The sequence below is a fragment of the Dipodomys spectabilis genome, unplaced genomic scaffold, assembly GCF_019054845.1.
Source record: "Dipodomys spectabilis isolate Male_0828 unplaced genomic scaffold, ASM1905484v1 ptg000125l, whole genome shotgun sequence".
NCBI classification, from domain to species: domain Eukaryota; kingdom Metazoa; phylum Chordata; class Mammalia; order Rodentia; family Heteromyidae; genus Dipodomys; species Dipodomys spectabilis.
In genome coordinates this window covers 5,098,705-5,120,764 of record NW_024870802.1, presented here as the reverse complement: position 1 = coordinate 5,120,764, position 22,060 = coordinate 5,098,705, and the positions used below count along the sequence as shown (strand labels likewise).

The 22,060-nt window shown below is 45.0% G+C and overlaps 1 protein-coding gene across 1 annotated transcript in view; it reads left to right on the top strand.

Moving 5' to 3' along the window:
- Positions 1-22,060, top strand: part of Rbm20 (RNA binding motif protein 20) — a 170,032-nt gene that overhangs the window by 123,457 nt on the left and 24,515 nt on the right. The window contains exons 6-7 of the mRNA XM_042689441.1: positions 12,590-12,730; positions 14,705-14,836. Coding sequence (XP_042545375.1) covers positions 12,590-12,730; positions 14,705-14,836 — 273 coding nt within the window. The remainder of the gene's footprint in view (positions 1-12,589; positions 12,731-14,704; positions 14,837-22,060) is intronic.

Sequence of the window (22,060 nt, the reverse complement as noted above, 5' to 3'; positions counted from 1 at the left end):
CCTTCCCTGCAGCGCTGACCATCAAGTCAGAGGCCCTGTGCTTGGACTTGGAGTCACGACACATAACTTCAAGTCCTAGTTCTCGAGCCTGGATGCTGAGTGGCCTCAGGCAGGTCATTCACTTCACAGGGAGAATAACTCCTGAAAAATGGACTTTGGGAAGATAAATGACTGGGTCTTTACCCGGTATGCGTCACTTACCTTTTTGATTACGTTTTAAAGTTCCGGAGCATCTGTGTGGTCTTCTGGCAGTCTTCTGATTCAATGGCCAGTACCAGAGGCTGAGAGTGAGGCTCAGGATGGACCACAGAGTGGCCCTGCCCCTCTGTGCATCACATGGACAACGTGAAGGACAATGATTTGTAAGCAGTCTCCATCCATAGAAGTTACAGGGGTTGTTACTGAGTTATGGAGCCTTTTAGACATTTTAGCTGCAGCGAGTTCTGGGGAAATCCATTCCAGCCCAAGCTGGATTCTTCTGCTAACCGTGGGCCTGAGCCTCAGGGTCAGTGTTGCACTTGTGCATGAATCTATTAGTCTCTGTAGTTGTATCAGAGTCCTGTGAAAGCACTTCAAACTTTGTATGTTCCAGACAAGCACTAGCCGTTTGATGATGCAAGTTATTGATCATCTGGGACAATTCATAATAATACCCAAAAGCTCTGAGCATTACTTCCTCCAAATGGCCAGAAGGGGCGGATTTTTGGAAGACATTGTTAAAAACCTTCAGCTCTGTACACAGGGAGCTAGCAGGCATCATAGGATGATAATAATAGCTAGGAAGTCTACCATATTTACTATGTTCTTAGCATGTTTGTATCCTATTAGCTCATTGAATCAACCCCATCAGGTGGATAATATTCTCAGGATACCATTGGGAGGGCTAGGGAGATTTAATCTATTCCTAAGGTCACAAAGCTGGTGAATGGAGGAGATCTGAACCCAGGCAGCCAGGCTCCACATTGAGCCATGTCACCCCACCTTGAAGACTTCTGGGATCTCTTCCTTGATAGGCTGCTTCTCCTTAGCAAGTTCTAGTCCCTTCTCCCTCACCAGGAGGAGGGTCTGAGCCTTCCTTGAGAACATCAGGGACTTCCCTCACCTTTTCCAACCATACAGCAAGTGGACAAGGCCAGTCACACAGGTATGGGCCTTCTTCTGTACCAGGATAGCCTCTTTCAAAATGAATTCAGCCCTTAGAGGGCATTTCCTCCAGATTCTGTGGAATAGGAAATGGATCATTTGACTGGGCTGATCATTACAAGTTTTGTCAAGTCTTTCTTCTCACATGAACCTACCTGCCCCAGAGCATCTGGGGGTTAAGGACAAAGCCTTGACTCTTCTACCATGAGATCATTGTTGCTAACTCCTACCTTACCCGTTCCCAGCTTCCTGTTCATTCACTTCTCCCTCTCAGGTTTCGGTGTCCTGTTCACCATTTCTAACAAATAGAGTTGAAGGCAGGCACATCTCTCCTTTGGAAAACCTGAAATGCAAAAGTATTGACACGCAAAGTCTGGTTTTGGTTCCAGTACTGGAGTTTGAACTCAGCCTGGTCTTTGCTCTTTATTTTGCTCAAGGCTGGAACTCTACCACTTGAGCCCCCAGCTCCATTTCCAGCTTTTAGGAGTTAATTGGAGATAAAGAGTCTCACAGATTTTTCTGCCTGGGCTGGTTTTGAACCTCAATCCTCAGATCTCAGTCTCCTCAGTTGCTAGGATTACAGGTGTGAGCCACTCATGCCTGGCAACCATTTGAAGTCCTTCGAGACAGAGAAATGAAGAACTTATTAACAAGCCCCTATCAGCAGCGGGAGAGGCCTGCAGAAACATTTTTTTTTTGTCGGCTGTGAGGCTTGAACTCTGGGCCTGAACTCTGCTGTTCCTCAGCTCTTCAGCTCAAGGCAAGCACTCTACCACTTGAGCCACAAGTGCCACTTTTGGTTTTCTAGTGGTTTATTGGAGATAAGAGTCTCATGGACTTTCCTGCTGGACTGGCTTTGAACTGTGATCCTCAGATCTCAGCCTTCTGAGTAGCTAGGATTACAGGTGTGAGCCACCAGTGCCCAGCTCACAGAGACATTTTTTGATGCACCCCCCCCCCCCATCCCCTGGACAAATACAGACTTACAAGGTGCAGTCCTATCCACCAAGGGCTGGCTACTTACCAAAGGAGAGTAGCCAGGTGCCGATGTGTGGATGTGTGCTCCGATGCCCTTTGTTGATGTAGCATACATTTGACTGCTTACAAACCATGCACTTGTGAAAATTCAATCAGAAAAGAGATCCGAAAGGAGGAGAATGCATCTCCCCGCCATGGAGGGCTTTGCTGTGAGTCCTCCACCAGCGTGCTCTGGCCTCCTGCCAGGGCCTTTCCCGGCTGATCCCGTTTATGAACATCTCTTCAGCAGCACATTTCTGTGGAGGAAAACCAGACACAGTCAGGACTGGACCATCATGAGATCACTCACTGGTGTCTGTGGAGCCTGACTGCTGTTAAAAGCACCCTATTTTGAAGCCAGAGAACCAAGCCCCTCAGGGCACAGAAACTGAGCCTGCAGAACAACACCCCAAATGACCACCATCCCCGGAATGACTACAAAAGCCATCTGTCACCCCCATCAGCCCCTTCTGGCCACAGCTGCGTCAAATTTAAACTTGCCTCGTCTTTGCTGGAGTCTGAGCCTTTCCTCTCCCAACAGAGATGGCATGGTGGAGCGACAGTTGTGTGCTAGGTTTGCTAGCGGTATATGAATTGCGTGTGTCCCCAGACCCTTCTACCTAACCCACCCAGGGTCCCCAGGGATGGGTGTTCCCTTTCACTTAAGCTGCTGTCACTAGCCAGAGTCCAGACAGCTTCTCCTTGGCTGCCTGGTTTGTCATAAACAGAGTGGTCAGGTTTCTAGAAGGGCCCCTAGGGACCTTCTCAGGCTGTAAATAGTTTCCTTGTGCCTGCCTAAGGTGCACTTTGCCTGTGACTGTCCCTCTAAAAACCGCCTTGCTGTTTTCACAGCCTTTGAGGAGTTTATTTAGTTCCAATGCCACAGATCGGGCCTGTTTGGCCTGATATACACATCATTTGTGGTGGTTTATTTTTTTGTGGGGGGAGGGCAGCCCTGAGGCTCGAATGCAGGGACTGGGCACTACTTAGCTTATAAGATCAAGGCTGGTGCCGTATCCCTTGAGCCAGAGCTCTACCTCTGGCTTTTGGTGGTTAGTTGGAGAAATGAATCTCATGAATTTTCCTGCCCAAGCAGGCTTTGAGCCACGATCCTCAGATTTCAGCCTTCTGAGTAGGTCAGATTTGCAGGTATAAGCCACTAAGTGCCAGGTTTATTCATTGTATTTGTGGTTTCTTTCTCCCCAGCACTCCCCTGGACCTTTAGGGACTTGTATCAATAAGGAAACAGAGACTCAGGGTAACAGCAATGCTTATGGGAGCCAGAGTTCGAAGTTATAAGTAGCTAGCTGTTTCTAGAACATCTGTCTGTCTGACCCGGCCTTTAGAGTCCGTGGCTCAGAGGATTCATTCTGGTCTCCCGATGTCTTTGATGTGCTGGATGTTGTCTATTCCCTCTCCTCAGCACGGTTCTACCTCTTTCACTGCTGCTGGCCCTAAGAAGAAGCTGCCTTTTGAAGTTTCAAAGAGGGAGAGACAGAACATCTGGAAGGATTTTATTTTTTGAGGTTTATTTTTTTCTTTTTACAACTGTTTATTATTTTCTTCCTTGTTGTAAAAGTAATGCACACACAGTATAAACTATTCTAACAGTAACAGATATAAAAAGTAGGAAATTTCTGCCTTGTAGAGAAAACTGAATGTATTTACAAGACTTACATATATATACATGTATACATATATGTATGTATGACTTGTAAAAATAAGATAATGCCACTTAATCTGTTGTGGAATTTAGTGTTTTCACTTAACACAAGGTCACTCAATACAGACTTTTATTTTTTGAGTCAAGGTCTTTCTAGGGAGCTCAGAAGAGCCTAGAACTTGTGATCCTTTTGCCTCAGCCTCCTGAGTGCTAGAATTAACAAGTGTAGAAAACATGGCTAGCTTTCTCTGTTTATATTTTTATGGACTTTTAGATACCTTCCTACATCAGAACATAAAGCTCTGTCTCATTTTTGTAACATATATGTGTTTACCTCAACCCATCAAGTTTGTAATAGATTTGTTTCAGTGAGACCAGATTTTTAATCATAAATTGACCACAACTTAATTAACCACCAATGGTCTTCCTCCTGGACTTCTGTGTCTTTAGATAATCTATAGTGATGAATGTATACCTGTGAGCTCCTGTTTTAGCATTCCACGAGGGATAAGGTTTACAGAGATAAAATTGCTCAGCATTGAGCCACCAAAGCTCCATCTGCACACAAGTTTGACATAGGTCATACTTGACTTTTTTTTTTTTTTTTGTCAGTCGTAGGGCTTGAACTCTGGGCCTGGGCACTGTCTTGAGCTCTTCAGCTCAAGCCAAGCACTCTTCCACTTGATCCACAGCACCACTTCCTGTTTTCTGGTGGTTTATTGGAGATAAGAATCTCAAGGACTTTCCTGCCCAGGCTTGCTTTGAACTACGACCTTCAAATCTCAGCCTCCTGAGTAGCTAGGATTACAGGTGTGAGCCACAAGAGCGTGGCTACTTGACTTTTAAGTCAAACTAATATGCTCTATCAAATATTTGAGAACATCAACAAGGATCTTTGTGACTGCTCTCCAAGTCAATCCAAGATCCTTAGCTTTAGAATCTGCATGCATCTGCTATCTACATATTGATTGGAATCAGCGTTGTCAGAAGTAGACCTTTGCCGTATGTCTGTCCTTAGATGTGTCTAGCTTACAGCCAGCAGAGGCTCACAGGCTCTTCCAGGTGAAATTAGGTCACCCAAAGAGGTCAGGCTGGAGCACAGAAATCGTCTACTGACCATCAAGTCTCCCCTCTGTAGCTGAGACCTCATTTACCCGCAGGCCTGTTGCCCTAAGCCACATCCTTACTAGAACTCTTGCGTTATTGACCTCAGCCTCTTCTTTGAAGTTATATACAAAGCCAGCACCAAAGGGCACTGGAAGGTCTGAAAACCTTCATAGACAAGTCTGTTTGCTCCTTTCATATTTCCACCCAGCTATAAAAGACTTGTGGGTGAGTTGAGAGGTCTGGGACCCAACCGTATGAACCATTAGAAGCAGCATCTGTTTTTAAGTGAGCATCCCCTGCCTCTGATCTCCCACGAGGGGGCATTCGAGGTTAGTTCTGGCCTGCAGGGAGACTGTACGCCCCCCCCCCCCCCCCCCCCCCAGCTAGGAAAAGAAAGTTCCTTTTGGGTTGGTAATTAGGACTTTGGTTACAACCCTGACACCTTAGCTCTTTTAGTGATCTGACCTTGGGCTGGAAAGTCTCAAGTGCACTTGTCACAGTTGTGACTCCTGGGAGCTCTGCTGGCCAAGCCAAGAGCCCCGGAGGACAGGCAGGTAGGTGTGAGCTGACCTCATCAATCAGTGCCTCATGTCAGAATTCAGGTTGGTGAGATCTTACCATGCTGCTTAAATCCAACTGCTTTTCCATCCCTGAGGACATCTTTTAAAGTTTAGTTTTGATGTCTTTTAACATAATTCACCCATACCTGTAGAAAAAGTTGCCAAAACAAAAAACAAAACCTCAAAAAAGGAATAAGAAACTCCTATATGGGAATTACCTATTCTTTTCTATTTATTTCATCATTCTTTCACAGTGTCTCCTGTTTGTCCATCTATCTATCCATATCCATCTGTCTATCTAGTCATTCTGTTCCTGAATCATTATTTTAGAATAGGTTGAAGACATTGTGTTTTTAACCTCTATTTCAACAAGAAGTTCCTAAGATGGACTTTCTCTTACATAATCTTGCCAATGTTTTTCCTAGTCCAGGGTCCCCACAGCATGTCCTTTAATTGTTCTGGAAAGAAAGAGATGAGCAGTTATTTATAGGAAACTGCCGGATGCCAGACATGGTACCAGAGTGCTGACCTTGCAACGTGCCATTGCATCTTCTCAGATTTTGTTCTTCTGGTCTTACTGACAAGCAAACTCAGACTTGGAGAAACTGAGCATTGGACACCCAGCTACTGGGGAGGAGGGGCATAGAGCTGAGTCTGTTTGAGTTCTGCCATAGCTCTGGTCCCTGTGGTTTGGATGTGAGTCTGTCCTCCAAGAGGTCTCCAGACCTGTGTGTCATCAGTTCACGTCAATGTATCTGCCATCTCAACTTCTTCTGGCAGCAGGGTCACTCAGAGAGCAGTGTGGCTCATAAACATAGTGCTTACTCTGGCGTTTACCTGTGGCATTATAAAGATAAGATCCCACCCAAACTCTGAAAAGTGAATGTTCTTGTGGAGGTAGAGGGTATAGCAGAAGATCATGGAGAGGAAGGGCAAACAGAACTCACTGGGTCAAGGGTAGGAAGACATAGGCTTCCTGTTTATGCCTAGTGAGCTGAGCACAGTTGGAGACAATGATGGCTGTTCCTATGTCTTAGGGTTTAGCTTGGTAAGGCCTCTGGGAAGAGTAGAATTTTAAAGCTTAATGCCACATAAGGACAAATACTCTATTATCTATAAAAGCTTTTTGCCACATCAGCTACCTCCTTCATTCCAGCTATTGGAAAACTACAGCCAGAAAGAGAAACTATGTATGCACCTAATCAGTGGCTGGGTTGGGATTTGAACTCAGGTCCTCTGACTTACTGGCTCAGGTTCTTCCCACTACATCAGGAAGCTATAAGCTTTTATAGTCCAAATTCTCCTCTATTATTTTCTCCTACCTTAAGAACCCACTGTCCAGCATTTAATGTTTGGAAAGATGTTATCTGCCAAAGTATTTATATCAATGACTAGTTAATGAGCTACCCATTTTTAACTAGCCAAAGACACAGACACCTCCATCAGATCATCTGGTCAACCAAAGAGAGCTAAGCAACATTCAAAGCAAAACTTTAGAGGACTTAAATTTAATTGAGAAAAGAACGATTCATACGTTGGGCATCCTTCAGAACACAGCCAACCATGGTTCACCATGTGGCCAGGTAGCATTTATGAACTGGGCAAGGAAGTGGGGTGCAGGGATAGTTGGATTGGTTTAGGTTTGCCCTGCTCCAAAGGGTCTGATCAGTTGGCTACCTATGATGAACTGAAAATCACCTGCTATGATGGGCTAAGAGTCAGCTATTTGTTACGAAAGTATACTCCTAAGTTAGCCTTTCCATTTGTGTACATACTAAATTGTAAGAACTCAAATTATGGAAGCATCATTAGGCCATGTTTGGTGTAATTTGACACCGTATCAGTGGAGTGAAGTATAATATCATTCAACTTTTTGAATGTCCAAAATATTGTTCAGGCTGCCCACTTCAATATAGCAATCTCCTCTCTAATTTATAGCCTTGTGCAGTTTCAGATCAACTTAGGTCTGAACATTTTAACAGGGAAAATTTCAGAAACTAATGCTTGATATGCTCTAAAGAATGTTTATAGCAATTTAGTGTTGTAATTATTCTATCTTATGACTAGTTATTGTTAATCTCTTATTGTCCCTGATTCATAAATGGAACTTTATCATAGGTAGGTATGCATAGAAAAAAGCATAGCATAGATAGGGTTTGAAACTCCTTGAGGTTTCAGGCATTCACTGGGGGCTTGGAACATATTCCTTACACATAGAAGGGACTCACTTTATTATTAACTTCAAAGACCTTTTGGGTTTGTTAGAGAATCCAGGCACATGCCAGGCTGATGCTCTGTCACTTGAGTAACTCCTCTTACCCTCCCCCACCCCCCTCCCCCGCCAGCCCTCAGGCTGGGCACTGCTATACACCCCTGTAGTCTTGTCCTCATCATACTGATTTCTCAAAAGCACTCAGGTGTTGTCAGGGCCTTGGGAACAAACTTTAGATATTCCATCACGAACCTCCACTCTCCTCCGTGCCCTCCTCCCCTCCTCCATGCCCTCCCCTCCTCCGTGCCCTCCTCCCCTCTTCCTTGCCCTCCTGAATGAGGAAGGAGAGAACTTTTCCCTCATTCAGTACTCATAGGGTAATAGGCACAGACATAGGCAAAGAACATAAGGGAAGCTGTTTCTAGAATAGAGTGATAATACCTATTACTTTGCATCTTTTATGATTCAAACATGGTTTTGAGTATTGATTGACTTCAACAACAAAAGGCTATTTCCTTTTTGTGTGTCTGGTTTTTTTTTTTCTTGCCAGTCCTGGGGCTTAAACTCAGGGCCTGGGCACTGTCCGCTAGCTTCTTTTGCTCAAAGCTAGCACTCTGCCACTTAAGCCACAACACTCTTCCAGCTTTTTCTGCTTATGTGATACTGAGGAATCGAACCAAGGGCTTCATGCATGCTAGGCAAGCACTCTACCACTAAGCCACATTCCCAGCCCAACAAAAGGCTATTTTCAGAGCAATGATGGAAGAATTTAGATTGAACTTCCCCAAATAAAAATATTGGCAAAAGAACTGAACACATTAAAAAAACACTTCTCTTTCAAACGATGTAGGATTTGCCACATATCCTAAAGCCAGGTCCAACCCAAATCAAGTGATTCTTATGATGTGTGAGCCCCAAGATTTTTATTGCATGACTAACTTAGAAAATGAGCCCCTGGAGAAGCCCCTTGTGGGCCTGGAGGTACTTGGCCCCCAGTCTCAAGGAATCTGTATCTTGGTACACCTAAAATCCAATTGCAGTTCACCAGTTGGTAAGCTCCAAATTAAGATAACAAAGTGGAACAATACTAAAATTCTCAGTTACCTTCATAAATGGTGACAAGGGAATCAATAAAAATCAGCTTCTGCCAGGTACCAGTGACTCACACCTGTAATCCTAGCTACTTAGGAGGCTGAGATCTGAGGGATCATGGTTCAAAGACAGCCCAAATGGGAAAGTCCATTAGATACTTATCTACAGTTAACCACCAAAAAACTGGAAATGGCACTGTAGCTCAAGTGGTAGAGCACTCACCTTGAGCCGAAGAAGCTCAGGGACAATGCCCACACCTAGAGTTCTAGCCCCATGACTGACCCAAAAAAAGAAAGAAAGAAAGAAAAGAAAAGTCAGCTTCTATTTCTGACTAGAATCTGGGGAAGGAAGATGCTCTGGGAATATATCTCCAAATTTTGAGTGGAAACCTTGATTTGGACCTATTAGTTTGAAGTACCTCTGGTACCAAAGTCTGCTGTGTGAATAATTTCCTTCTTTGGTGACTCGGCAGCTGTGTTTATTGTGCTGTGCTCAGATAAAGGCCCCGAGACATCTTTTTAGGCTAGAGGTGACAATGAGAGAAGTGTGGGCCCTTGTGCCTGGCAGCTGGGTAACTGGACAGGCCAGGAGAGGGGTCAGCTCAGAACTGCCCTGTGCGTCTGCCCTGTTGTCCAAGCACATGTTACCCAGACCAACCAAGCAAAGTCACATGGGATAGAAACGTGTCACACTAAGAGGAGACTAGGCAGATTGCCCAGTCTCAGCCCGCCTGGGCAGTCAACGCAGAGAGCCAGCTGCTTTGCCCTGCGTTTGACAGCTCAGCTGTGTGTTTTTATGTGCACAGCTCACCCTCATGGGAGATAGAAATCCTGCCTCTTTTTTTTTTTTTTTTTTTTTGGCTGATCATGGGGCTTGAACTCTGGGCCTGGGCTCTGTCCCTGAGCTTTTCAGCTCAAGGCTAGTGCTCTACCACTTTGAGCCACAGCACTACTTCTGGTTTTCTGTTGGTGAATTGGAGTCTCACAGACTTTCCTGCCCGGGCTGGCTTTGAACTGTGATCCTCAGATCTCAGCCTCCTGAATAGCCTAGGATAGGATTACAGGTGTGAGCCACCAGTGCCCGGCTTTGAACCTCTTCCATCCCCGCTCCATCTTCCCTACAGAGACTCAGACTCTCAAGTCTCTCAGCCTGTGGAGGTTCCAGTTGCAGGCTCTGCTCGAGCCACACTGGGTCTACATTCACCTTCCAGAAAGTACTTGACCCCTGAAAAAGGCCCCAGGATTTCTCCAATTCAGAGCTGAGTCATGGAAACAAATTCTTCTTGACTCTCGTTGTTCTCAGTCAGAGGAGACAAATGAGGGCTTTTCGTGGTAGAGTTGCCCACATGCTAGCCCTTGTTAGAGAGGAGACCTCAGGCAGCCCCTTCTTGGCCTTAGCAGAATGAGACCCACATCAACCATAATTACATGGTATAGGTCATTTTGGGTAGAAAATGGTGACTATGCAAAAGTAGGCTATGTTATTAGAATGATGTTATTAGAATCAGTTTCAGGTTCAGAAAATTGCATCTTTCTTTCCCACATTGAGTTGGTTACTAATCCTTGAACTGACTGGAGATTCCATGACCATTTGGCCAGACCTAGTGGCCATACTTTCTTCCTCCAGGACCAGGATTAGGTCCTGGTCTGGGCTTCCAAATTGTGTTCTTTAGAAATCTCTTCAAGACTGTCCTGTGGGGATGGCAGCACGCGTCAGGCCCCAAAGTTTGATCAGAACAACTTCTTTTTTATTTGTTGAACATGCTGGATTTGGAAAACAGGGCTCCAAGACTAAGAAAATGGCAAACCTATATCTCTAAACTATAGGTCTTTGGTATGAATATCTATGCATATGTATTAGGTTTCCACAAACATGTCCATGCTCTTTTTTTGTTTATTGGAATTTTAAAAAATAATAAGCCAGGGGTGGGAAGGTGGCTCAGTGGTAGAGCGCTTGCCTTGCATGCATGAGGCCCTGCGTTTGATTCCTCAGCACCACATAAGCAAAAAGAAAAAAGCCAGAAGTGGCGCTGTGGCTCAAGCGATAAAGCGCTAGCATTGAGCTGAAGAGCTGAGGGACAGCGCCCAGGCCTAGAGTTCAGGCCCCACAACCGGATCCCCCCCCCCCCCAAAAAAAAAAATAAGCCAAACTATATGACATATATACAAAATGGATTTAATGTGTCTCCTTTTGCTCCCTTTCTATTGTGTACTGTGAAAATAGTTATCCCTGACCGATAAGAACTATAATTACTGGGCACCACTGGATCATGCCTGTAATCATACTTACTCAGGGGGCTGAGATCTGAGGACCACAGTTCAAAGCCAGCCTGGGTAGGAAAGTCCATGAGACTCTTATCTCCAATTAACCACTCAAAAACTAGAAGTGGAGCTGGGGCTCAAAGTGATAGAGTGCGAGTCTTGAGTAAAAGAGCTCAGGGACAGCACCCAGACCCTGAGTTCAAGCCCCATGACCAACGAAATGAAAGAAAGAAAGAAAGAAAGAAGGAAAGAAAGAAAGAAAAAGAAGGAAGGAAGGAAGGAAGGAAGGAAGGAAAAGAACTATAGTCCACATCTTTTTTCCTCTGTGCCCATAGCCTTTAAAATGTTTCATTACTAAAGCAAAACATTGAAACACACAAAACTATAGAGGCTAATATAACTCTAAGGTACCTGCCACCTACCTCCATTAAGGTCAAAATTTTTATAATGCTTGGTTTATCTCTTTCTCATAGATTTTATAGTTTCAAAATGACTTGGCAACATGATTTTTACTTACTAGTCTGTCTTAAATATTCTCCCCAATCAGCACAAGCATATTTGTTTCCTTCTTTTAATGTTTTTTGTTTGTTTGGTAATAGGGCTTGAACTCAGGGCGTGGGCAGTGTCCTTTAGAATATTTTGTTCAGTGCTGGATTTGCTCAATGCTAGAGTTCTACCACTTGAACCACACCACTACTTCTGTTTTTTTTTTTCAGTGAAGATGGGAGTCTCACAGACTTTCCTATCCAGACTAGCTTTGAACCTCAATCTTCAGATCTCAGTCTCCTGAGTAGCTAGCATTTCAGGCAAGAGCCATGGAGGTACCTGGCTTTAATGCTTCTTTTAATGAAGATTTCCATTGTACGCTTGAGCCATTGTTTACTCAAGTGCTTCATTATTGTTAGAAATATAGGCTGTCTCTAGAATCCCATGAAGTAATACAATAATTGTCTTTATATACAAGTCTTTATGTATTGGTGTTATGTTAGTTCTGTAAGGTAGATTTCCAAAAGTGTAATGGCGGGTCCATGGGTTGTGCGTATTTTAAGCTTTATTTAATATTGAGAAAGCAGAACTCTTCATAGCAGCTTAGAAACAGGCCGTATTCATTGCATCTTCTCCATCCCTGGATGTCATTGCTCATTAGAAATGTGAATTCTTTTCATAAAAGATGGCATGAGCCGGGCACCGGTGGCTCACGCCTGTAATCCTAGCTACTCAGGAGGCTGAGATCTAAGGACCGCGGTTCTAAGCCAGCCTGGGCAGGAAAGTCCGTGAGACTCTTATCTCCAATAAACCACTTGAAAACTGGAAGTGGCGCTGTGGCTGAAGTGGTAGAGCACTCGCCTTGAGCTGAAGAGCTGAGAGACAACACCCAAGCCCAGAGTTCAAGCCCCACAACTGACCAAAAAAAAAAAAGATGGCATGAAATGGATACTTTGTGGTATCTGAAAGTGGATCCTTTCCTGCATCAATATTGTGTATGGTGATTTTCCGCTCATTATTGACCAGACACTGTTCCCTGTCCCATCAGTTTGCACAGCGGAAAGGTGCCGGGCGCGTGGTACACATCTGCAACCTCCCTGAAGGGAGCTGCACAGAGAATGACGTCATTAACCTGGGGCTGCCCTTTGGAAAGGTCACGAATTACATCCTCATGAAGTCAACTAATCAGGTAGGTCTAGGATCTTTTAGCTAGGGGGTAGAGGTCCAATCACCTACAGATAGCTTTTGTTGGCATGGCAAACGGTTTTTTGTTTTCTCCCATTTCATTCTACCCTTTGTAAGCGGGGCACAGGTCGAGTGAGTTGCTTGAGGCGAGGGGGCCGCTTTGGTATGAGGTATTCATTAATATAGAGAAGGAAATTAACCCCCAAAATAGAACCCGACGGATTAGGGTCTCCTGAACTTGCTGTAGTCTCTCTTCTTCATTTATCACACCTGATGGCTTTGGGTTGGAGCTAGCCAAGAACTAACTGGGAACTGTGGTGGTGGTGGTGATGGTACTGGGGCTTGAACTCAGATCTGGGGCTTGAACTCAGGGTCTAGGCACTGTCCTTGAGCTTTTTTGGTCCAAGACTAGTGCTCCACCACTTGAGCCAGCTCCATTTCTAGTTTTTTGGTGGTTATTGGAGATAAGAGTCTCACAGACTTTCCTGCCTGGCTTTGCTTGGGTTCTCAACCCTCAGATTTCAGCCTCTTGGGTAATCCCCATTCTAAAGAATATTGACTTCTTAGTTAAACACATGTCACATGACTGTGACCATATGGAAACAAACCATGCAGATGAAATTAACCAATAGATGGGAGGAGAGAAGGGATAGTGAGCTTTGTCCATTCCATTCAAGAAAAAGGAGAATGAAGGGCTCACACTGGGAGCTGCTCTGTCCCAGGTCACTTTCCCTCTCAACACAGAAGGGCCAGTAGCAGTTCACATCAGTATAGTGCAAGCCAGACAAATCAAAGACATAAGAACTGCCAAGGCTTGAGCACTACAACTACTGGGGAAACTGACGAAAACGGTCTATTTAGAAACTTCTTTAAAGCCGGGCGCCGGTGGCTCACGCCTGTAATCCTAGCTACTCAGGAGGCTGAGATCTGAGGATTGTGGTTCAAAGCCAGCCTGGGCAGGAAAGTCCGTGAGACTCTTCTCTCCAATAAACCACTAGAAAATCAGAAGTGGTGCTGTGGCTCAAGCAGTAGAGCACTCGCCTTGAGCTGAAGAGCACAGGGACAGTGCCCAGGCCCAGAGTTCAAGCCCCACGACAACAAAAAAAACAAACAATACCAACAAAAAAACCCAAGAAACTTCTTTAGACATACAGAGCAGAAAATCCAATATATGATGTAAGGGTTTTGCCAGAACATTTAAAAAAAGGAGGACAAATGCTGTGGAAATATAGTAGGGGTTTCCTTTCTCTAGTTCTTAGTCTGGCATCCTCCAAACCTAATGGCTTTTGAGTCCCTGAGAATTTTGATATATTTCTTTCTTTATAAGACAGATGAGAGCTCAAATAACTATGGTATATGCCTGTGTCTCCTGCTGTCACCACTACCAAATAGCAGCCCAAGGCCACAGTGCAAGAGTCCCCACCCCTACCCCCAACCCTGGGAATTGTGAGTTAATGGATCCTCCCATCCCAGAGGAGTTTGCATAGCATGATGTAGTCCAGGATGGACATATATAATTAAGAATAATGTTTGGTAACCATGGAGACCAGAGAGGGGCCATCCTATAATGAGCTCTTTTGGCAAAGTTAATAAAAAGGTCTCTTTGAACAGATGAGATCAAAGAGAGCTCTTCCTTGTACTGATTTTTTTTTCTTTTTATGGAGTTATAAACCAGATACTCTCAAGTGCATAAAGTACACTAGTCTTGGGGATACAACTCCATTATTTTTTTTTACAAATATATACCCATATAATTAAAAGCCAGGTCATGATATAGGACATTTCCTTAACAGCAGCAGATTTCCTTATGCCGCTTCCCACCCCAGCCCCTGAAGGTAGCTCGACTTCTGCCACCATCAGTTAGTGTTGCCTACTCTTGAACTTTGAGATTCCATCCACATGGAATTATGACTTGTACTGAATTTTGTTAACGACCATTAATGTCATGTCTAATGTATGTTCTTCCTGTCTTTCCTAGGCCTTTTTAGAGATGGCTTATACAGAAGCTGCCCAGGCCATGGTCCAGTATTATCAAGAAAAATCTGCTGTGATCAATGGTGAGAAACTGCTCATTAGGATGTCCAAGAGATACAAGGAATTGCAGCTGAAGGTAAAGCAAGTGTTCCTTCACTCAACAGCCATTTAAAAGGCCTCCACTGAGTTCTTGTACTTGCCAGCCACTGACCTAAGTACTGTTGGGAAGAGGAAAAGAAAAGTTTTAAGAAATCACTGCTTTGGGGGGAAGGGGAAAGAAAACGATTTTAAAAAATTACTGCCTTTGAGTCTATCCCTTAGAAAGGCAAATTATTACAACATGACAAGAAAATACCTCGTTTGAATGAATGAAAAATGCAAAGAGCTGCTCAGGAAGGTTTTTACAGGAGAGGATTTCACAGGGGAAGTTTTGAAGGAGGAATTAAAAAGAGAAAGGTGGCTGCTTTCTCGTGAGAAGAGTTCTAAGCATAAAATTTTTCTACCCATGCAGGCCTTCAATAATGTTTTCTTCTTCCATTCCCTTCCCTTGTGATCTCCTGTTCACTCCTCCCGCCTCCAATTTATCTCTTCAGCCACATACAAGTCTTTCTAAGGAGCATTTAACAGACTTCACCACTCTTAGAACTCAGAGATGAATTCAGATAATTAAAACAGGACTTTGTTTTTGCCTGCCTGCCTGCCTGCCTTCCTTCCTTCCTTCCTTCCTTCCTTCCTTCCTTCCTCCCTTCCTTCCTTCCTCCCTTCTTTCCTTCCTCCCTTCTTTCCTTCCTCCCTTCTTTCCTTCCTCCCTTCTTTCCTTCCTCCCTCCCTCCCTCCTTCCCTCCTTTCCTTACTCCCTCCATCTTTCCCTCCCTTCCTTCTTTCCTTCCTTCCTTTCCTCCCTCCCTCTCTCCTCTCTCTCTTTCTGTTTTATAAAGAAAGAATAGTTGGAACACTAGTTAATAGTTATACAACTTTAAAAGTAACATTGAGGGAGATCTCACACATCCTGTAAAACCACCACTAAAGAAATAAACTATGTCCATTATCCAGAAGCTTCTGAAAGTCTCTCCTCATGCCCCACCCTTTCCTCTTTACTCTCCTGAATTTGAGGATAACCCTTTCCATGCTTTTCCTCTGGTTCCACCTCTCACTCAGACCTCCCTAAACAATGGGATTTGCCTGGTTTTGAGCTTTACAGGATGAAATAATACTTTCAGCATTCATTTAGCTATTGTCTCATTCAGTTGCTATTGCTCATCCATGCTGTTGAGGGAGGAAGGGAGGGCACAGATGAAGAAAGATATGGACCATAGTTTTCCTTCCTTCCTTCCTTCCTTCCTTCCTTCCTTCCTTCCCCGGTCATGGGGCTTGAACTCTGGGCCTGGGCACTGTCCCTCAGCTCTTCAGCTCAAGGCTAGCACTCTACCACTTGAGCCACTTCCTGCTTTTTCCCTTTATGTGGTGCTGAGGAATCGAACCCAGGGACTCATGCATGCAAGATAAGCACTCTATCACTGAGCCACCTTCCCAGTCTGCCTGCCTGCCTGCCTGCCTGGCTGCCTGCCTGCCTTCCTTCCTTCCTTCCTTCCTTCCTTCCTTCCTTCCTTCCTTCCTTCCTTCCCTCCTTCCCTCCCTCCCTCCCTCCCTCTTTCTTTCTTTCTTTCTTTCTTTCTTTCTTTCTTTCTTTCTTTCTTTCCTCCTCCCTTTCCTTCCTTTCTCTCTTTCCTTCCTTCCTTCCTTCCTCACTCCCTTCCTTCCTTCTTTCTTTCCCTCCCCCCTCTCTCTTTTTTTCTTTCTTTCTTTCCTTCTTCCTCAAAATCTCTGACTTTTTTTTGCTTTTTTTTAATTGTGAAAATACTGTACAGAGGGGTTACAATTACATGGGCAAGATAATGATCCCTGACATTTTTTCCCCCTCCCAATGATGATCCCACCCTATTCTATACCCAGCCAATTCCTGTTCTCCTGGATTCTCCCCTGGGGCTGGGATTGCATTTCTTCACTGAGTTCCCAGTGGAGCTTTGGTCTCTCAAATGGGATGTTGTTTTAAGATCCTAATTAGGATTAACAGCAGTAATCAGTTTCTTAAAGCACCAAGATACGGTAATGCCTTACTTACGATGGAGATAGTCGGGGATGGTGCAAAACTATGGGTTAAAGAGGTCAAATGGTCAAGGCTTGCATTCAGCAGACAGACGTTCACTGAGTGCCTGGCCACTGCAGGTGGGCCGTGGACTGGGTTTCACAGACAAAGAAAAAGCTAGCATGTGAGAAGCACCGTCTGGCGAGAGGAGACATGTAAACAAAGAACTGTCAACAACCAGGTGACTTGTGCCAGATTGGAAGGTTGGTGGTGGCAGCCCAATCCCCTCCCCTTTCTGTGGGAGAGCTTCATTGCTTAACCTCTGTGAACTTCAGCATACCAATCAGTTAAGCACTATCGCTCCAGTTCTTTAGCAATTTAAGCAATTTTTTTCATACTATATCTTTTAGGTCTCAAAAGGTGTGTAGGGTGATAATGACAGTAATTATGAGAGTACAGGAATAATTGGTACCTTTAATTGAGTCCCGGTACTCTGGAACAAGTAATGTCCCAAGCACTTTACATACATTATCTACTTTAATCTTGACGTCAGTCCTGTCTGACAGGTATTATTATCTGTTTCACAGATGAGGATATGGAAGTTAATAGAAGTTCAGTAACTTGCCCAAGGTCCTGGTTACCAGAAGAGCCTAGATTAAAATCTGTGACTATGTTGGTTTTTGCACTACATCTCCTTCATTATACTGCATTGTTAGAATCTTTTTGACCACATGAAAAAAAAAAGGTGGGGGAGGGAAGGATTGGGCAGAGAAATGAAGTAATTTGCTTGGGTCCAGGCAGGAAGCTGCAGAGATGCTATTCTAACTGAGCTTCTCAAACTTCAATGTGCATGTACATCACCCCAGGCTCTTGTCAAAACCTATTTTCTGATTCAGCAGGTCTGGAGCAGGACTGTGATTCTGCATTTCTAACAAGCTCCCAGGAAATGCTGGTGCTTCTGGTTCTTAAAGCACACTTTGAGTAGCAAGGGTTTAGAGCACATTGTTTTCTGATTTTTAGTAGCTATGGAATTTTCTGCACTCCAAGCTCTCAAACTGTCTCTCAGTGTAGTTGTGACCTTCAGCATATATCAATTACATAGACATGTATCCTTTATAATCCCTGATTCTCCAAGTAATAGAATTTTATCTCAAGCCGAATGATTTAGGCAAAAAAAAAAAATATTGGCAATTATAAATGAGGAATCTGGAGTCGTTCTGGCTACAGGTACGGCTGGATTCAGGACACAAAGTGATCATTAAGACTTGGTTTCTCTCTTGGCTATTGGGGGGGGGGGGCGGGATCCTGGGATGGCCCTTAGTAGCCCCAGGTTCTCTTCTCTAGATGACATGGTATCTTCAGTTTCTTCAGTTGTTCTGGAATCTCATGTCTCCATCTCCTTCAATGAGAGAGAGCCAGGATTTTTCCTGGTAGCTCTCATAGAATCTCTGAGAGATCATTCTGATTGGACTAACTTAACACAGGTGCCCATCCCTGAGCCAATCTTAGTAGCCAGGAGAAAGCTGCATTGTGATTGGCTAAGCGTGTGTCACCTGCTCCATTCTCAGAGCTAGAGGTGGAGAATCAGCCAAAGGTGTGGCTGAGTAAGATGAGAGAGAAGCTGCTGCTACTAGAAGGAGAGAGAATGGCTACTGGAGAGAGAAAAATGGCTACTGAAAAGGCGAAGGGCAAAAAACTGTCTTCATATGTGTACCTGGACCAAATGGCTACCACATCTTGTCTGAGTAGAATAGGCAGAGGTGAGCAGAAGTTTGACCACCTCTCTCCCCTAACCTTACCAGGCAAAGTTCAGACTGAGGGTAGATTTTAATGTCATTTTTCATCCTTTTGATTGCCATTCTTGTGACCATAGCATATCTCTCATTAGTCTTTGTGTCCGGGATTCTGTTCCTCAGAGCACTTGGAGAAGAGCCTTTCACATCATAGGTGTGCAGTAAACATGCAGAATGAATGAGGAAGAGAACTCTGAGGGAGCAATAAAAATAATTGTTTTCCTTCCTGCAAAACTGGACAAGAAGATTGGACTATTTGCTGGGTGGTTTTATAGAGACTTCTCCAATACATACAGCACTGTAACGTCTTTAACATTTAAGCCACTGCTCCAGGGAATTGTTAGGGGTATGTTCCTGGTTCTTCTGCTCAGAGCTTCACATGAAGATCGAGGAACAGGGCCTGGTTTCTGGGCCACTGGACTGGCCAGCCTCCGAGCTGCAGAGGGTTGTTCTGGTCCTGGGATGCTCTCAGTTGGGAAGATTAAGTCAGCAAATTGGATGGTTGAGGGTCTTCTATTGTGTACCTCATGGTATCAGTGCTGTGATGAATACGATGCATGGCCCTCCTCTGAGGAGAGTTCTCTATCCAACTGAAAAACAAGCTACTTTTGTGCAAAATCCTAGAAGATATAAACATGATATCCTAAGTAAGGGAGCTACTAGAAGTTCAGTGGCAAAAGAATGTGACTCAGGAGTGTAAGGGCAGAGAATTTCTGAGCAGGGCTTTGGGGGGGTAGGGAGAAATAGCATCACAGAGAAGGTGTTTTCAGGAAGCAGTCAGATGAGAGGAGATGTAGAGGCTGGGAGCCTCGGTAATGGCAGAAGCAATTGGGCATGCCTTGATAGCACCTGGCTCTGAGTTCTGGGCTCATCTGGAAAGTTTCTCTCCAGGACTCTAGAGGTAGCATCTTTCTAAGACTCTAGAGGTATGCACAGCAGCTGCAGAGCTGTCATGGGCTATGAAATTCCTCAGCAGCTCCTTTTTCGGCTACGTAGTCTGCCGTGTCCCCTGGCATGCCAGATGGGCATCATTATCCCACCTTTAAGTGGAGAAAGTGAGTCTCCCACGGGCAACAGGCCTTGACCCTGGATGGCCCTGCCAGTTGTGGAGCTGCTCTTTCTGGGCTGAGATTTCAGCTCCTGGTACCTCCCTCTCTGAGGACACCTTGATGCTTCGAGTCACACCCTGTCTTAGAAGCAGCAGGAGGTGTTGGCAGTGAGCGCTGGGCTGGTCCTGTGTGGTTGTTGAGCAGCATCGATGTCATCATAGAATGGGTGAAAAGATATGGCCTCTGGGATTCGCCTCAAAATAGTCTTGCGGGTGGGGGAAGAAGGTAGAGGTGCAGATACAAGAAGCCAGGGCAGAATTGTTGAAGGATTCATTCATGGAGTTGAGTATACCATTTGCTCCACTTTTGTGTGACTAAAGGCACCCAAAATTTTATCCTAGACCCAGCCTAGGTTTTTTTTTTTTTTTTTTTTTGCCAGTCATGGGGCCTGAGCTCTGGGCCTGGGCACTGTCCCTCAGCTCTTCAGCTCAAGGCTAGCACTCTACCACTTGAGCCACAGCGCCACTTCTGGCTTTTTCTGCTTATGTGGTGCTGAGGAATCGAACCCAGGGCCTCATGTATGCAAGGCAAACACTTTACCACTGAGCCACCTTCCCAGCCACCAGCCTAGGTTTTGAGCTAATGTCAGCATCACACTACTCGGTTTACATCTGCGTAACAACACAGATGAACAGAAGGATGCAGAGGCTAGCCTGACAGAAACATTGTCATTAATATTACAGGATTAGCATGAATCATAAACATTAACATTATAGGATTTTTTTTTCCTTAGGACTTTGAAAAATCTTTGGCCACTTTTGACCCTGTCCTTAGATGACAACTAGCAGGGTGTTTGGTCCATAGAGTGCCACATAATTTGCAACCATCACTGAAATGAGAAGATTGACCCTGTGATCTAGAGAAGGGGACACTGTCTGAGCCCGCCAGCCGTAGCAGGTCATACTTGCAGATTGTCGGCAGGTTAATGTTCTCTCTCCATTTCACCACCATTCATCTTGGAACAGGTATCATTCTATGCAAGGCTCTGTGTGGGTGCTGGCTGTGTGAAGATTAGTGTGCCAGGGCTACCTCTATGGGCACCTGGATCTGAAGAGTAGTAACTTCACATGGCACTGGGTTAGAAGTGGCCCCAGGAGAAGGCTGTGTGTTGAAGAAATAAGGAATGGGGGATGTTTAAGCCAAGCAGTGTCTCTTCTGGCCCCAAAGTCCTCTAAATGCATTGCTGTAATTTTTGCAGGTCACTAGAGGATGTTTTCATCTATGGTGGCTGGTGAGAGCCTGCTCTACCCCACTCCTGGGCACCCCAAAAGGGGTGGGCCTGGAGGAGGTGTCTGTGATGACAGGTATAGAAAGGACCAAGTGTTCTTGGATGCCTTTGGCCCTGACATTGGCTTTGCTGGGTGATCTGCAAAATGTTATCTGTTCCATTTGGCCCTGAAAGTCACCTTCTTCCTTTTACCCCAGATTTTCCTGGGTGTGGTCTAGAAGAAACAATCAGGAGGATAAGAGTTTTCTAGAAGGACAGAACCTAGACATCAAGGAATCCTTTTGCCAGTCCTGGGGCTTGAACTCAGGGCCGGGGCACTGTCCTTGAGCTTTTTTCTGCTCAAGGCTAACACTCTACCACTTGAGCCACAGCACCATTTCCAGCTTTCTATGTTTATGTGGTACTGAGGAATCAAACCCAGGGCTTCATGCATGCTAGGCAAGCACTCTACCATTAAGCCACATTCTCAGCCCAGGGATTTTTTTTTTCCAAGCCAGAGGGGAGGGGCGAGGGGGAGAAGGGGAGAGGGAGACGGAGACGGAGACGGAGACGGAGATGGAGACAGAGACAGAGACGGAGACGGAGATGGAGATGGAGATGGAGATGGAGACAGAGAAGAGAGGGGTAAGCAAAGGAAAGAGATGAAGGGATAGAAAGGGGAAGGGAGGGCAGGAGGGAAGGAGAGAGGCAGGCAGGCAAAAGAAATTTAATCAGGGACTGGGAAGGTGGCTCAGTGGTAGAGCGCTTGCCTTGCATGCCTGAGTCCCTGGGTTCGATTCCCCAGCACCACATAAGCAAAAAGAAAAAAGCCGGATGTGGCACTATGGCTCAAGTGGTAGAGCGCTAGCCTTGAGCTGAAGAGCTGAGGGACAGCGCCCAGGCCCAGAGTTCAGGCCCCACGACTGGACGCAAAAAAAAAAGAAATTTCTTCACTTTTTTATCCTTGCTTTTTTCCACTTAGTTTACAAATTAACCTCACACCGTAGGAGTCATTCAATGGCTAGGCATCATCACGGACCCCATCTGCAGAGTCATACGATAGCAGCGACTAGGATTCAGTGAGTTCTTTGAGCAGGAGCCATCAAGAATCAGGTCCATTTGATGAGATTTACATCACTCAGGAGACCAGCTCAGAGCCCCATAG